At 40.8% G+C, this 15,287-nt stretch overlaps 1 protein-coding gene across 3 annotated transcripts in view; it reads right to left on the bottom strand.

The window, feature by feature from the left end:
- Nucleotides 1-15,287, bottom strand: part of GRHL1 (grainyhead like transcription factor 1) — a 49,419-nt gene that overhangs the window by 16,554 nt on the left and 17,578 nt on the right. For all 3 annotated transcript variants that reach the window (XM_027620451.2, XM_027620452.2, XM_035728733.1), the window contains one exon: nucleotides 1,287-1,445. In XM_027620451.2, the coding sequence (XP_027476252.1) occupies nucleotides 1,287-1,445 (159 nt within the window). The remainder of the gene's footprint in view (nucleotides 1-1,286; nucleotides 1,446-15,287) is intronic.

The following is a 15,287-nucleotide window of genomic DNA, read 5'->3' as shown; positions in this document are numbered from 1 at the left end:
TTAAAGTCAGAGCCTCCTGACTTTAAATGTAGAAGGGGTCACAAGCCAAAGAATGTGAGTGCCTCCTGAAGGTAGAAAAGCAGACAAACAGATACTCCCCCAGAGACTCCAGAAGGAGATGTGACCTTCTAACAGCTTAGCCCAGCAAGACCTCAGACTTCTGACCTATAGAACCATGAAATGATAAAAGTGTGTTGTCTGACCCGCTAAGTTTGTGGTAATTTGTTAATAGCAACAACAGAAAACTAATACAGCCTAGCACGTTACCAGGCATGTGGTACTCAATAAATGTTACTAAATCTGGGTGTTTGAGAAAGTTCTCTGAACTTGGAAGGTCTCAGGTTGCTCCAACGAGGCCACATGCTGTGTTCTGGTCCCCCATGTAAAAATCAGGACAGCAGACTTCTGATAGCAAATACACTTCCAGTTTTCTAGTACCTTCTAAAAATCTTAATAACAGAGAGGGTTGTTGTTGTTGTTTTTGCTGTTGTTAAAGAGGACAAAAAGAGGGGACTGGCAAAAAATATAGTCCAACATTTTCTGAATGGAAAAAGTCAAGGTCGCCTTCAATTGTAGTTCAGTGGAGCACTCGTTTCTCTATGGCTGCTGCCGAGTTCTTGAGGAGAACAGTCTCCAATCTTCAAGACACAGTGGGCCTACTACCTCTCTCTGGAGTTCATCCAGTTGGGCCCCTGGCTCTGCAGCTGGCCAAAGTGACCATTTCTTCTCCAGATAAAAGAAATGATGTTGAACTCATTTAGGCTTATGCTTTCTCCTCTTGCCTACCTGCTGCTCAAGAGAAGACTCTGAATCTCATCTTCTGCTTTAGTGAGCTGGCTGACAACTTGCCAAAGGGCCCGGAGGGAGGTAAGCTAGTTAAAGGACAGCCCTCTTTGGTCGTCCACATGGAGCCCTCAGACACAAAGCTCCAGAGCTCCAACACTGCAGCCACTGCCTCCAAGTACCATTGAGCCGAGGGGACACGGAGGACTGAGCACAGCCCTGTATGTGCGCCATCTGGACTCTGTCAGACATGCCCAACAAAATGTATTCATTGGCTCCTCTAATTTTTCAGTTAAAAAGAGATTTTTTTTTCCTCCCCCATATAATGTGTCTAAGTATGGCTAAAACAATAATTTCTAATTTCAAGTAAGCTATTTCATATTATTAGCAATACATTTGTATCAAAGTGAAATATTAAAAAGACCCTGGTTATTCTCTGTGAGGAAGAGTGTGTGTCTCACATGCTTTACTCTAACTGCCCCTCCCCAATCTGACAATCTTACCTTGTCACAGAAGACTTTTATCTGGCAGTATGCCCGATGCACAGGCTTGTTGCTACGGTTGTTATAACTATAGGTGTCAATTTGAATATTAAGAGGCAACCCCTTCACACCTTTCTGAGAAGAGAAATCTGTGCTTAAGCAGTTCACGGAGATGAAAACCTGCAAAGGGAAAAGAAGGTATTAGAAGCAATAGGCACCAACAGTCAACCTTAGCACAGCTTGTAAAAATACCAACATTACTGAAATTACTCAACTATGTTCTAAATGAGAGCTCAGCTTCTCACTTAAACTTTTTTTAAAAATGAAGGGCTTAGGGGCGCCTGGGCGGCTCAGTCATTAAGCTCAGTCATTAAGCCTTGGGCTCAGGTCATGGTCCCAGGGTCCTGGGATCGAGCCCCGCATCGGGCTCCCTGCTCGGCGGGAAGCCTGCTTCTCCCTCTCCCACTCCCCCTGCTTGTGCTCCCTCTCTCGCTGTGTCTCTCTCTGTCAGATAAATAAATAAAATCTTTAAAACAAACAAATAAATAAATAAATAAAGGGCTTATTTTAAAACTACTTTTAGTCATAGGAATGGCAGACTTTATTTAAAGGGAAAAAAAATAGACAGCAGCTTTGAACCTCTGTCAACTTTCTCTTCCCAAAAATTTACTTATAGCATCAGACTGTGGAAGAGTACGGTTGTCTTCCTTGATGTGATTTTTACCAATGTTACCAAGAGCATAGAGATATAGAGATGTTTTATAGCTTAGTACAAACTCTGGGACTCTGCCTGCATTTATATCTACACAAACTCTTAGGACAACTGTGGTACCCGATGAATGTCCCAGTATTATGGAAGTTATGAAATCAGTGAGTCACATTATTAAAGTGGCACTGGAGGTTGTTACGAGAAACTCAAGTGAATCTTTGTACAGCAAAAAACATGTTCCATTTCCTTTTTTTGCGATTATGGATTTTAACCTCTCCATACAAGGTCACAAGGCATGGAGATCCCTGTCAACCAGAGTTTGAGAATTTATTTCTGATGCATGAGCACCACACAGTGGATACTACTGAAATTACAGTTTTAAAAATTTGTGCCTTTCAGAGAGCCGAGACTCTTAACGCTCGATTCCTTCCAGTCCAGGGGCCAACAACTCGTTAGCTCCAACAACCTAGGACAGATCTACCACAGGAGTATGGGGTGCACTGGCTGAAGCAAGACCCAGACAAGGAGAAGTTTAAGCCAGAAAAGCTGGGATGGTGGAGCCCCTAAGAATGTAAAGAGAAGGGAGTGGACAGGGTAAGGAGAGAGAAAATTGTAACCATTAATGACAGACTGTTCTCTAGAAGGTTTGCAAATGCTGAAACACAGGGGTTTTCTTCTTGCTCTAGTCTATACACTACTTCCAAGAAGGAAAATACCACAACACCCTACAATGACTGAGACTTGTCCACATTAACATCCTGTCCCTGCATTTGCTCCCCACTCAGGCCGGTCTACTCATGGCCCCTAGAACACACCTTAATGCTCACCCCTGCCTCATGTCTTTGCCCCTGTCCTTCCTTCCTCCTCCTGTCCCAGTCCAAGTCCCCTCCATAGCTCCCCTCTGCCTCTCCACATCTACAGAGGTCCTGCCCTACTGCCATCTCCACAGAGGGTCCCCATTCACCCCGACTTATGTCGTGGAGGCCACGGCAGTGAGCGCCTAAGATTTCCAGACCTGCACTGGGCGCCTGCTTTATACGCATGATCTTATCTCACAACCCTGAGAGACAGTGTTAATCCTTTTATAGGTGAAGCCCAGGGATATTTTTTTAAAACTGTCCCCAGGGTAGAAAGTGAAGGGCTGGAATTCATATCCAGAACCCCCCCCCCAATACCTATACTGCAATGTGTCTTTCCCAAATCAACTTCTTACCCTAATCACTTTTCTCCACTCCTGGGAAGACTGCAAATGCTTCGAGGCCAGGCCCATATTCTCCATGTGGCAGCTTTCTCAACACTTAACTTTTAGCCCCGTGCCGGGTCTTGGGTTGCCTTTTCTAGCCCGCTGTGATTTTTCTTTCCAGTTAACCCATTTTCAGTAAATAAACAAAATGCTTTTATTTTTTAAAATACCTAAATCTAGATATATAGGAAAAAGTGGTATGTATGAATTTCAAATCCATTACAGAAACTTTGTGCTTTGACTTTGCATCTTTTCCTATACTGCTGACCCTGGAACAACGTGGGGGTTAGGGGCACCAACTGCCAGCCCCCCTACCAAGAGTCAAAAATCCATGTGTAACTTTTGACTCCCCCATAACTTCACTACTAATAGCCTACTGTTGACCAGAAGCCTTCCCAATAACACAGTCAGTTAACGCATCTTTTGTATGTTATACATGTTACATACTAGATTCTTACAATACCTTTTTTCACTTTCTTGGTTATCTCTAGGCTGTGCAGTTCATCTGCAAGTTTTTTTTAAATTGTTGCAAATCTCAAAAAATTTTTCCAATACATTTATTGGAAAAAACTGACATATAAGTGGACCTCTGCAGTTCAAGCCTGTATTGATCACTGGGCAACAGTATGCTGTTAAAAACACTTCATATAGAATTTACAAATCTGAGTTAAGGAGATCGGTTATGGAACAGACGAAAGACGGAACAGACGAAAGACAAAAAGACAAACAGAAAGACAGTAATCCAGGCAAACAATTGAGCACACCAAGTAACTAAATCTCTATACTTTCCATTTTACAACCAAGTGGGAAATCTAAATTATTCTCTCTCATTCTAGGCTACATGGCTCTATTTAGGACTCAAAAACAGCAGCCTGGGAAAGTTACACTTAACCCTCAACAATTCTAGGAAGTCTTTGACCCAAAGTGATATTCCATTTACATACAAGAGGATTTCATGGTAATCCAACCTAAAACCTAACCTCCCCTTGCTTCCCAGTGTCAAGTTTCTATTCAAAGCAGAAATAAGCAGGAACCAAATCCCAGGATCAGTATAAACATGGGGTCTTCAGAGAGACATTACCCTATTACTCAGGATGACTTGCAATCACTTTCTTATACACATTCTTGTCCTATTTTTATAAAATCAATTCTTTTCCAAACTTGGAAGTGTTTCTAAGTGCAACAAAGAAAGTTTACAGCATCCCTAACTCAACATTAAAAAACGCCGCCTTGTCTAAATAAATACATAAACACACCAGTAAACACTGAGCAAGATGTGTGATGTAAGCATACCAGGCCCGGGACACATGGTACAAGGAGGACAGTGGGCCCAAGACCTACAAGAAAGAAGTGAGGGCAGTGCTCACAAAGCCTCTCATAGCGGGCTCCACAGCAAGAACAAGCAGGACAGTCATGGGTACATGCTGCTGCCAGTGAAGGGGGCACACTTGCTACATTTAAGCCTCAACCAAAAACTAGCAAGAGTGCAAGATGCCTTAGGTATCTTGCATATGTGGTCAACAGGAAAGGCTTTGGTCTGAAAATGGAAACATCAGAGTTTTAGCTCCATCGCTAATTAGTGCTGTGACCATGGACAGGGTCCTTACCTGTCAAAGGCAGGTTGAATTAGATGATGTCTATATCACATCTAACTCTTGAGTCCTATGATTATATTTATACTGAAAGATTATGAATCCTTTATCCCTAACTCTGTATTTATTAGTGACAATAATTTTGTGTAATACATTTATCCATTTGTTTTTACAAATCATATTGTTTTAAAAGAACCATGTAAAGTTGCCATTTCAAGTAATTATATGAACTACTCGTATAGAATTAAGAATCTTATAAAGCAGAGGTTCATAAAGCATGGCGCCAGGAGCATCAGCGCTGCCTGGGAACTTGGTTGCTTCATACCCCTGACTCAATCAGAATCACCCAGAGAACATCAGCCCTTCCTGGAGACAGTAAAGCCACATCTAGAGGTTCTGCTCTCATTGGCCTGGGGTGGGTTCCAGACACAAGGCCTTTTTTAGGTGCTCCCCAGGTAATTCCAGTGATCAGTCAGGATAAAAGCCACTGCTGTCAGGTGATTAATCTTCTATATACTTATACTTTGATCCACCAAAGGTCTCCTTTGGCTCCAAAACTTTCAGGTGATTAAAACAAGCCCCAACACACGGTTTCCTTTCTTTAAAGAGTTCAGATATTCTTACATGTATTTAAAGGGATCCCATCAAGTTTTTTAATTAAAAAAATTTTAAGAGTTATAGCTCTATCAAATAATGATATTCTTTTAACCAATGGAAAGATAAAGATTAAAGCATCTGATCAACCTTACTATTCAGTAAGATCATGCAAATCCTTAAGAGCTCAGAGTTCATAAGATAGTGACCAGAAAAAAAAGCCTATTAAAAATCTACCAACTATGCTTCTGTTTATTCCTCACAGAACATCTGATTTTCGCAGGGGTTTACCTGTGTGGGTGAACCGCGTGTTCGGGTAACCTGCAGTGTCACTGAGGGGCAGACCCCTGGAGACAGAACACTCAAGTCAGCCCTTTCTGCTTCTGGTTCCTGGTGTGCAGCACATGCTTAACACGTATGTTTTTCACCAAAGAAGGAAAATGCGGAGGGAGTAGTGAATAAATATGGCTAAGAGGAAGGACGCTGCAGACATGCATAACAGGTGTCACGTATTTATCTAAACCAGGAGACGGCTGACTTTCTCTGTAAAAGGACCCAACAGTGTTTCAGCCTTCGAGGATGACATACAACAAATAAACCCCACAGTAACAGTGCAAAAGCAGCCACAGACGATACGTGGACAAGTGGGTGTGTGGCGTTTCAATAAAGCTTGACCTGACCTCCATGAACAGCTGGCTGGCCAGGGTTTGCCAAGAGCTGCGGTTTGCTGAGCCTTGATCTAAACAAACCCTTCTCTAAGGAGCTCGAACAACAATTTACCCTTACATCATCACAATGTAGTTAAGAGCAAGAAAGTATTTCCACATAAGTGACTTCCTAAGAAGGACCTCTTGCTAACGTGTCATTTGCGCATGGAACCGTATTTTTTTTATCAATACAACTCACACTCACGGAGGGGACTAGAGTACGTTTTAAGGGAGAAGCTGTTTCCAGGAATCTTATTTAGGAAGGTGACAAATCTGTCATCAGCAGCACCCAAGATGGGTGAGAGGACAAGTGTAGAAACACGAGGCAGAGCGCTCCTCTGGGTCCCGGGGCAGCGACAAGACAGGCATGGTCTGTTCATCACAGCGTTAACACTTGGAATTGGTTCTACCTCATGGGCAACTGCCCAAAGAAGCAGAACAACAGGCCAAGTCACCCAAATCCAGATAAAACAAAAGTTCAGGCCACAGTCACTGTGCAGAGAAAAACACTTTCTATAACACGGTTACAGAAAAACTGCAGTATCTCCTCAGAGGGTGGGAAAGAGGTAAAAAGTAAGATGATCGTTACACATTCAACCCCTCTATGAAATACAAGCGGTGATAACCGCTTCCTTGCCACTGATTTTGAGGAAAAGCTTGCTTTTATTCAAACAAATGAAACATAAATCTTACAGAAGATGAGCATCTAATGTTCCCAACCAAAATCACTAGAAGAGAAAAAAACTAACCACAAAAATAAACTGCTAAACAGGTCAAAGATGCTCTGCAAGATTCCTTTTCAAATGTCCAGCCCAGTTTTCTAATGTAGTTCCTCATTCTTGGCTGAGAATTCACACACTTAAAACTTTTCGAAAGATTTAATTTTGTTTTCAGACCTCAGTTGAAAATGTGAGGAAAACAACAAAATAAAGATTTATGTTATCAAAAGATTAACTTGTCTAGATTGTTTTTCCAAGTGCTTATAAGCACAGAACCGACAAGAAATCAGATCGTGAAATGATTTATGATGATTTTTCCAGGAAGCCTTATGGCAGCCACACACTACAGTTCGCACAGAGGGCTGCTGTCTCTACTGTTCCTCCTCAAAGGAGAAAAAGTGAGGGGGAGAAAGACACCAGGCTGCACTAAGCTCGAAACACAGGCTGCCATCAGAAGCTCATTTTCCCAGCCAGTGAAGTGAAAGCAACCAAGAACAAATTTTAGACCCCCTTATTCACTTACTCTTTTTGGCCTTTAGCAACACAACAAACCAAGGCACAATTCTGATAAAACCTGCTGACTGTCCAGTCTAAAGACAGTAGTCAGATATGTGAGCTTTAACAAGTGAATTTCATTTGCAGGGAGAAATTATAGAAATATTTTTCACCCATCTAATTCACAGAAAGTGTTAAAAAAGCACTTGAAATTTATCAAAAGTTACAAAAACTAAAAAAGTTGAGTCAGAAGCCAAATAATGAAACTGGCTGACTTAAATACACTGTATTAGGATATTTTTCATGAACAAAAAGATTGTTTCTTGGCGCCTGGGTGGCTCAGTCAGTGAAGCATCTGCTTTCGGCTCAGGTCGTGATCCTGGGGTCCTGGGATCAAGTCCTCTATCGGGCTCCCTGCTCAGTGGGGAGCCTGCTTCTCCCTCTGCCTGCGGTCCCCTGCTTGTGCTCTCGCTCTCAAATAAATAAATAAATAAATAAATAAAACCTTTTAAAAAAGGCTGTTCCTTTAAAAAATTTACCACAACAGTAATACTCACTCTATATTATTATTCATGTACAAGAACCTGACATCCAAATGATATAGTCTTAATTCTTTTTTCCCACAGAGACAACTAGGTAGAACTTTGTATGTTTTTAAAACATTGCTGCTATAATGGTGAAAATAATTTTCTTTTACTTTCATAATTTGGTTTATTCAATGAGTAGAATAAAAAATTTCAAAATGTGAACCTCTAGATTTGCTAAGAATATGAACCACCCTTACAACAGCTCAGATAAAGTTTTCTTCTTAAGAGATCTGATTTTTAAACTAAACAGAGTAACAAAGTGTTAGGCTCAGCAGAGTATATGAGAGGTCACGGGAACTCATCCACATGACATCACCCAGAAGGCTGGGAAAATGAAAGAGGCCAGAAAAATCACAACCACCTTCCGTGGTTCTCCTCCCTCTGAAGGAAGGAATCCAAATTATCTGGGCCATCCAAAATCTAGCTCCAAATTCCCATTCCAGTCTCACACATCTTTACAGGAATTGGAGACCTTCATTTTCTCTGCCCCTCAATTTTAAAATAACCTTTATTCCATTCTCTACTGACATGGCTCATCGATAAACACCTAGTTATCAATTGACAGAATTGCTGTGAGAAGCGTTCCCTAATGACCCAAATAGAATTACACCAAGTACCAAGTAGCTTGCTCCCCCTCCCCTGCGACCAGACTCTGAGCTTCAGTTTGGGGTAAAGAACCACATCTCTCTCTACCCTCATCGCCTAGGTCAGGGAAAGGAATAAACAAATGCCCTGAACATGCTGCCTCTATTCACCACCTCTGTCACTCTCTCACACTGTAATTATAAGTGCCCTAAGTCCCTTGATGGCAGAGATTGTTACTCATTTTTAAAGCGTTGTCCGGTGTTTAGTACATTTTTTGTATTTCTTCCAATGCCTATTACAAAATGGTCCTGAATTAAATGCCAGTAATGACAGATAAATCATGGGGATGCAAAAAGCTACACATTATCTCCAAATCTTAACTTTCAAATCCTCACAAAACTTTAATACACACAATAGTGCCCCCCAAAACAAAAACACTTGATAAAAAAAAAGAGCTAATATCAACTTACACAAATTAACGCTTCTTTCTCCCAACCTCTAGTAAAGAGCCCTCTGAACAATAAAATGGCTACAAACCAGGTAATGAATGAAATGGAAGAGACTGCTTCATTAACATTAGGCAATTGCCAAATACAGTATCACTACAAATCTTAATCCTTTATTCTTACTAAAATATCTTCTATAGCTCACCACTGTCTACATAATAGCAATTAAATTCCTCTGCGTTCAAGATGCCATATGTGATACCAATCTACCTTTCCAGCCATGTTTCCTACTACCAACCACAGTATTTCTCAAATGTGAATAATATATGTATCCTTTTTATTTATTTTTTAAGGATTTTATTTATTTGAGAGAGAGTGAGACAGTGAGCAAGAGAGCAAACAGGGCAAACATTCCCAAAGCACCCTGGCAGTGCCTGGTCAATAAGAACGATGTGTTCGCTAAATGAATGACCCCAAATTCCTAAACTCCAGCCAAATAAACTGCATACTGCCATGATATTTGAGCTATATTTACTGTATTCTTACAGTGCACCTGACTCTGGCCCCCGAAACAACCTATGAAATCAGTACTAATCTGCCCCCATTTCACTGATGAGGAAACTGAGGCTTAGAGGTTACTTAACCTGTTGCCCAAGTTCACAGGTTATTTATGTTCACAACTTTCCTCCAAGTGGACCTGAACACCTAGGTCATCTTGGTAGAGAGCAGAATGCCAAGCAACTTTTTACAAATACTGGACATGAAATAAGTATCTGTTGAATGGATAATTAAATCAAATACACACACACACACACACACACACACACACACACACCCATACCCACCCTCAATTAATTTGGAAAAGATTATGGCATTTCGAGGTTCACTGACATACGTATCTGCATATATATATATATATATACACACACACACACATATATATCTGTAAATATATATACATACAGAGGGAGAGATGGTAAGTTCTAGAGCAGAGATAAAGCCCATAATGAGCAATGAGGTGATCTTCTACTGCATTTACCCACTTTTACACTTGAAGACGTTCTCTACAGTGACCATCTATTAAGGAAATTGCAGGTATCTAACAATTTTGCATTTGATAAATATACATTTTATCCCTTTACTTGTAGCTTCATGCCATACTAATGGTGGTAGTACTGTCCACTCTGCTGTTTTCTACACTACACAAGGTCTGGGCCTCAATATGTCAAAGCACCTCTAGACTAAGGTATTCCAGTTGCCTCTTTTCCACTTAAATTCACAACAGATAATCTATGGGAGGGGGGTATACGGAAAAAGAAAACAGATCCAATCAAATAGACTTTGCAAAAATATTCTGCAGGTCCACCCTTCCAAAGAATCACAGCAAGTGCATTCTCTTCCATAAAGCCTTCTCTGATTCCCTTAGCTGAAAGTACTCCTGTTCCCTGGACATCTTCAGGGTTTTTTTAACCTCACTTATGACCTGTATCATTACAGAGAGAGTATAATCTCTTTTGAGGACAGGCTTTATGCTTGAATCATTTCTTTATGTCCTCATAGTTCTTGCATAGAGAAGTACAATAAATAATCTGCTGAATGAATGTATAGTTAAGAAAGTCAACCCTTTGCAACATGACATCTTAAGCCAGTTCTTCCACATAGTAACAACAGATTAGTTACCTTGCATAGAATTTCCTGGACGGATGTTAGAAATAATTTATTGGTCAATGACTGAAATAAAACAATCCTTCAAGGAAGAATGGTGTTTTGCTCTTGCAAACCAGATTATACACAGCAGACTTTTGGAAAAGTGTCAGCACACGGAGCCGAGAGCACTCCTGATTACCTATATCAATATTATATACTGTCATTTGTATACTACAATGCACAGATAGTTCAAGTGAGTTTCAACTGTCTGGTAAACGTAAGTAGGAAAAGAGAAAAGATCTGGGAGAAAGAAGGAAAGAAAAAAGAAAAGTTGGTTGACTTATCTATGAAAGATGCTTCAAAAACCTCACAACTGAAAAACGTTTTTTATATTCCAAAAATGTACTTCAATATTTGTTGTATACCCTACAAACATTTACCTTTAGCATGAGCAGCATATGGTTCAGACTCCGGCTACTCCACACCTTTTAACTCAAGAGAGACAGTGTTCAGTTGTGCCTGAGGCTCAGGCTCTGAAGACACAAACAGTAAAAGACACACAGGAAATAGAAGGCAAAGACAAAGCCAGGACCCATATCTCCTGCTCCAAACTCAGCACTCTTGAAACCACACTGCCATGACGAAGCAGAGAGAACTGAAGAAGCACCTCATGGAAAAATTGTCCCGAGAAGTAGAAAAACAGGGAAAAAGTGACCCCCAAATGGCTGTGAGCAGAGGTTGTTCTCTGATCATGAGGCATGAAATGAAAGGTCCCTATCCTTCATATCAAAGGGCAGTCTGTGCCCAGTTCCTATTTGACTTCATGTAAGTCACAAGATTTAGCTGATGACATGGTCCCCTTCGAGACAGCTGCAGCTACCTTGGATACAGTCCCAGTTGCCTCTGGGAATCTTTTTCATTTTAACCCCATCTAGTATTAGAATTCAGCTTAGTCAGATACAAAGTTTATAATTTTATCCCTAGAATGTTAACTTTAGATCTACTAAATTGAAAGTAGACACCCTGGAACAAATTCTAATTTAACTCTCTTCCATATCAGTCAAAAAGATCGCTCTAAAACATCTAAAAGTAGCTCTTTTTGGTTAGAAACCTCCTGACATATGTAATTACAACACAAAGTCAAAAACAAAGTTTATTCTCATCCTAAATCCAACAGCACTAATCAATGAGAATAAAATCACCCCTTTTCCAATATGTTGATATGAAGATATAAATGTTAACAGAAGCCAATGAACGGGAACCAGTTTAAACCAAGAAATCAAGATCCAATTCTTGGCTAAAGTCTAAATCGACAGGAACATTTATTGAGCATTATAGAGCAGACACTTAATCCTAATCAATATTCCTCCTCCCCAGTCAAAACCAAACAAACAAACACAAACAAACCCTGATTATCTTAGTTCTGTATGATCCCTGTAGCTCCTCTACTTATTCCGCATGTGCAGGCCTAATTAATGAAGCCCAGGAAGGTATCAGAGACTGAGTCATAAACTCAGAAGTAGAATCCAGTTCTTCCACTGATTCACTGGATAATCCTAGCAGTCATACTTCCCTACTACTCTGATGATGTGAGGTCATTAAAAACACCCTCCTACAGAATGATCACAGCCTGAACTAGAAGCTTCCAAATGTGCCACTAGGATTTGTGCTTTCTCAGACTATCAAACGACCATCAAGAGATAAGAAAAAGAATCGGAGGGCTGAGAGTAGGGAGGAGAGGGATCTGGGAAGAGCAGGGCACTAACCTAAAATCTTCTCACCTCTACATGGGGTGTTTCCCTGAAGAAAAAACAAGGCTCTCACAAGTCCTCACCCTTTCTGTGTTCTCAGTTCTGCCTTCCCACACCACCCACAGGGCAGCTCCAGTTTCTGCACAGACTGCACAGAGCCAGGGGAAAGTCACAGAGACAAAGAAAGAGAAAAGGAGAAGAGAGAGAAACAGAGACAGAGAAACAGAGAAGAAGATGGGAAGAGAGACACACAGAGACATTCTGGAGGTACCCACATACTGACTTCCCTCTGTCAGAGCCTTTAAGGGGGACCTGGTGAACTTACGGACACTTGGCAGATATAGTGATTTGGCACCTGTTGTCCCAAATAAGTAGGATGTTTGTTGTGAAATATGCAGAACTGGATGCAGGTGTGACACAAGGCAAATACAGACCACATTCCAGCATCTCTAGGCTCAGAATGGGACAGGTAAGCACATGGGTCATAAGGGCAGACTTGGCAGGCAAGCTGACTTCCAATCATTTTTAAAAAAGCTAAAGAAAAAAGTCCCCAAATGACCAATCAATGTAGAGAGTTCACTTATATTTACTAAAGGATCTGGAGTCTTGCGTGAAGATCTGCTGTATGAAAGAAACCTGAACTCCAAGGCCCCCTACTGCTCAGGTAAATCCAGTCACTACTACTAATGTCAGGCCAGAGTCAAGAGTTCTCCGATTTAGCTCACAAGGAGCAAAACTGGTTGAAACGACAGATTTATAAAACCACTTTAGATGGAATTTCCAGGAAGGACCTGGAGAAGAAGGGTTGAGGTGACAAGCTGTCAAAGAAGAAAGTTCTGGAGAGGAGCTCAGTGTTTCTTGACAGTGGCAGGGTGGTGGAAGGGGTAAAATTTGACCAAAAAAGAAAGAAAAAAAGAACGAAAAACAAATTCAAGTGACGGCACAAATGGCGGATAAGACATGATGCTTCAAACCTGTTTCACAAGATATAGGTTTCACTAGCAAACCAAAGCTTTCTTCAGCTGCCAAGTGTCTCCCTTGTCCAATCAAAAACATAATGCGCTGGGCTCCTACCCTCAGGCGTGTGCTACAATAAATGTGCACTATTGTTACCTGCACATTCTAAATTTCCACCAGGATTCAGTGCATTTTATTTTCCATCTGGCTGAACCTCTTGCTTAGACACTAGAGTATACAACGTGAAATACTTTCAAGCCAGAGTCCAACAAAAAGAAATGTAAGAAGTTTCAAAAAGAAACCTTCCTCCTGATCAGACCCAGAACAGTTTCTTCAAAGCAAACTTTCCAATTGCTAAGAATTTACTCCGTATCAGCTAATTAAAGGCATTCTCCACAGTCTCCCATCAACAAAAACTTGTCACTTCCAAAACCGATCAAACTAAAACTCAAAAGACTATTCATTACCACCTTTAAAGGAACGTGACTATGTTTCTGGCACCAAAAAATTTATTTTTTACTTTGATAAATATGTACTTTTAAAACACCTGGAGTCAAATGCATGACAATTCAGAAGCCTGCATGGCTACCTTACGTTCCCCTTCCCTGCCCTTCCCCCCACCCTGGGGGCTCTAAGGAGAGAACACAGGGATAATCCCATTCAATGGCGTCAGCCTTGCATCTGCCTAGACATTAGAAGTCTCTTATCCTTTGTTTTTTAAAAGTAGCAATGTTTCCTGACTTCTATTTAGGCCAGGGAGTATACACTTTTGTTTTAAATCACCTGCCTGCATTTAATTGCAATTGCAAGTAAAATATTTGACTCACTTCTCTCCCTCCTCCCTCCCATTCACACTGGAAATTTAAAGTTGTGAAACAAACCGAACCTGTCCCTGCTTAATGCAACCAAACATGGCAACACCTCACTTTAATAGAGCACTTAATTGATGCTTCACTAGAATGGAATCCCTATAAATGCATGCAATATGCTCAGTCCAAACAAATTAAAAATTACTCTCACAATGAATTCCAAATATTATGCTTAGACAAAACAACAAACTGTTATTAAACTCATAAACCTGCATCCCACAAGCACCTACAAAAAGTCTTAAGTTCAAGTTACCAGAATGGTTACACCCCTCTGACAGAATGAACTCTGCAAGCCTCAATAATCCCTCACCAGGAACTCCACACTTTCTGCTGAGACAAGAAGACAAAAGGGAAAGATACCAAAGCTGCATCCAAACACAGGCCCCTCATGGTAAAGCTGCTCAGTACCCCAGTCAGGCTGTGCATTCTATTTTAATCCTCTTTCTTTTGTAACATGAGCTTCTCCCAAGATATATAAAACATTTGGCTCAGAATGACAATCCTTCAGAATGCCTCGGTATTCCTTCTTAGAGTTGATGGGTCATATTTAAAAGTAAAAGCATAAAATGCTCTCATTGACAGGTTTTTTTTCCTCTAGAGAATGGGATGCTCTGGTTTTGCCCTATCTCTGACTGCCCCCCCTTTCCCCCTGACCATGAAGAGACAAAATGTGTAGAAATTGGTTCTGTCATCCCTCACAGATAAGATCAGGCCACCAAGAAAAAGACGTCATTCCATCTATCTAGGAAAAATCCAATCACAGAATGAAATGGAGTGCTGCCTTCTGAAGGTCTAATGAAGACTTTCTGAAAAAGCAACCAGGCCCCACAACAGCTCTGGAGGAAAAAGGCCAGGTTGTTTTAAGCCATGGATGCGCAAGACAATGAAACAAAATTAGACTCCACATCTAACTTCTTCTTGATATTGCTTCCTCTAGCAGGAGCTTGATGCATGTCTGACAGGAAGTTCTTTGCTGTTGATAGTTTAAAAATCAAACTTGTGAATGGTAGCTGCACCGCAACACACCTTCTGGTGTAAAAATTTACAAGTCGCTATTGGAAAAAATCTGTTAGATGTTTTATATCCCCAGGGTCCATTACATCTTTAAAAGATTTGCTTAA

Source organism: Zalophus californianus, chromosome 8 (assembly GCF_009762305.2).
Source record: "Zalophus californianus isolate mZalCal1 chromosome 8, mZalCal1.pri.v2, whole genome shotgun sequence".
Classification (NCBI taxonomy): Eukaryota; Metazoa; Chordata; class Mammalia; order Carnivora; family Otariidae; genus Zalophus; species Zalophus californianus.
The sequence above is the reverse complement of the archived record's forward strand: the minus strand, read 5'-3'. Positions and strand labels throughout refer to the sequence as shown.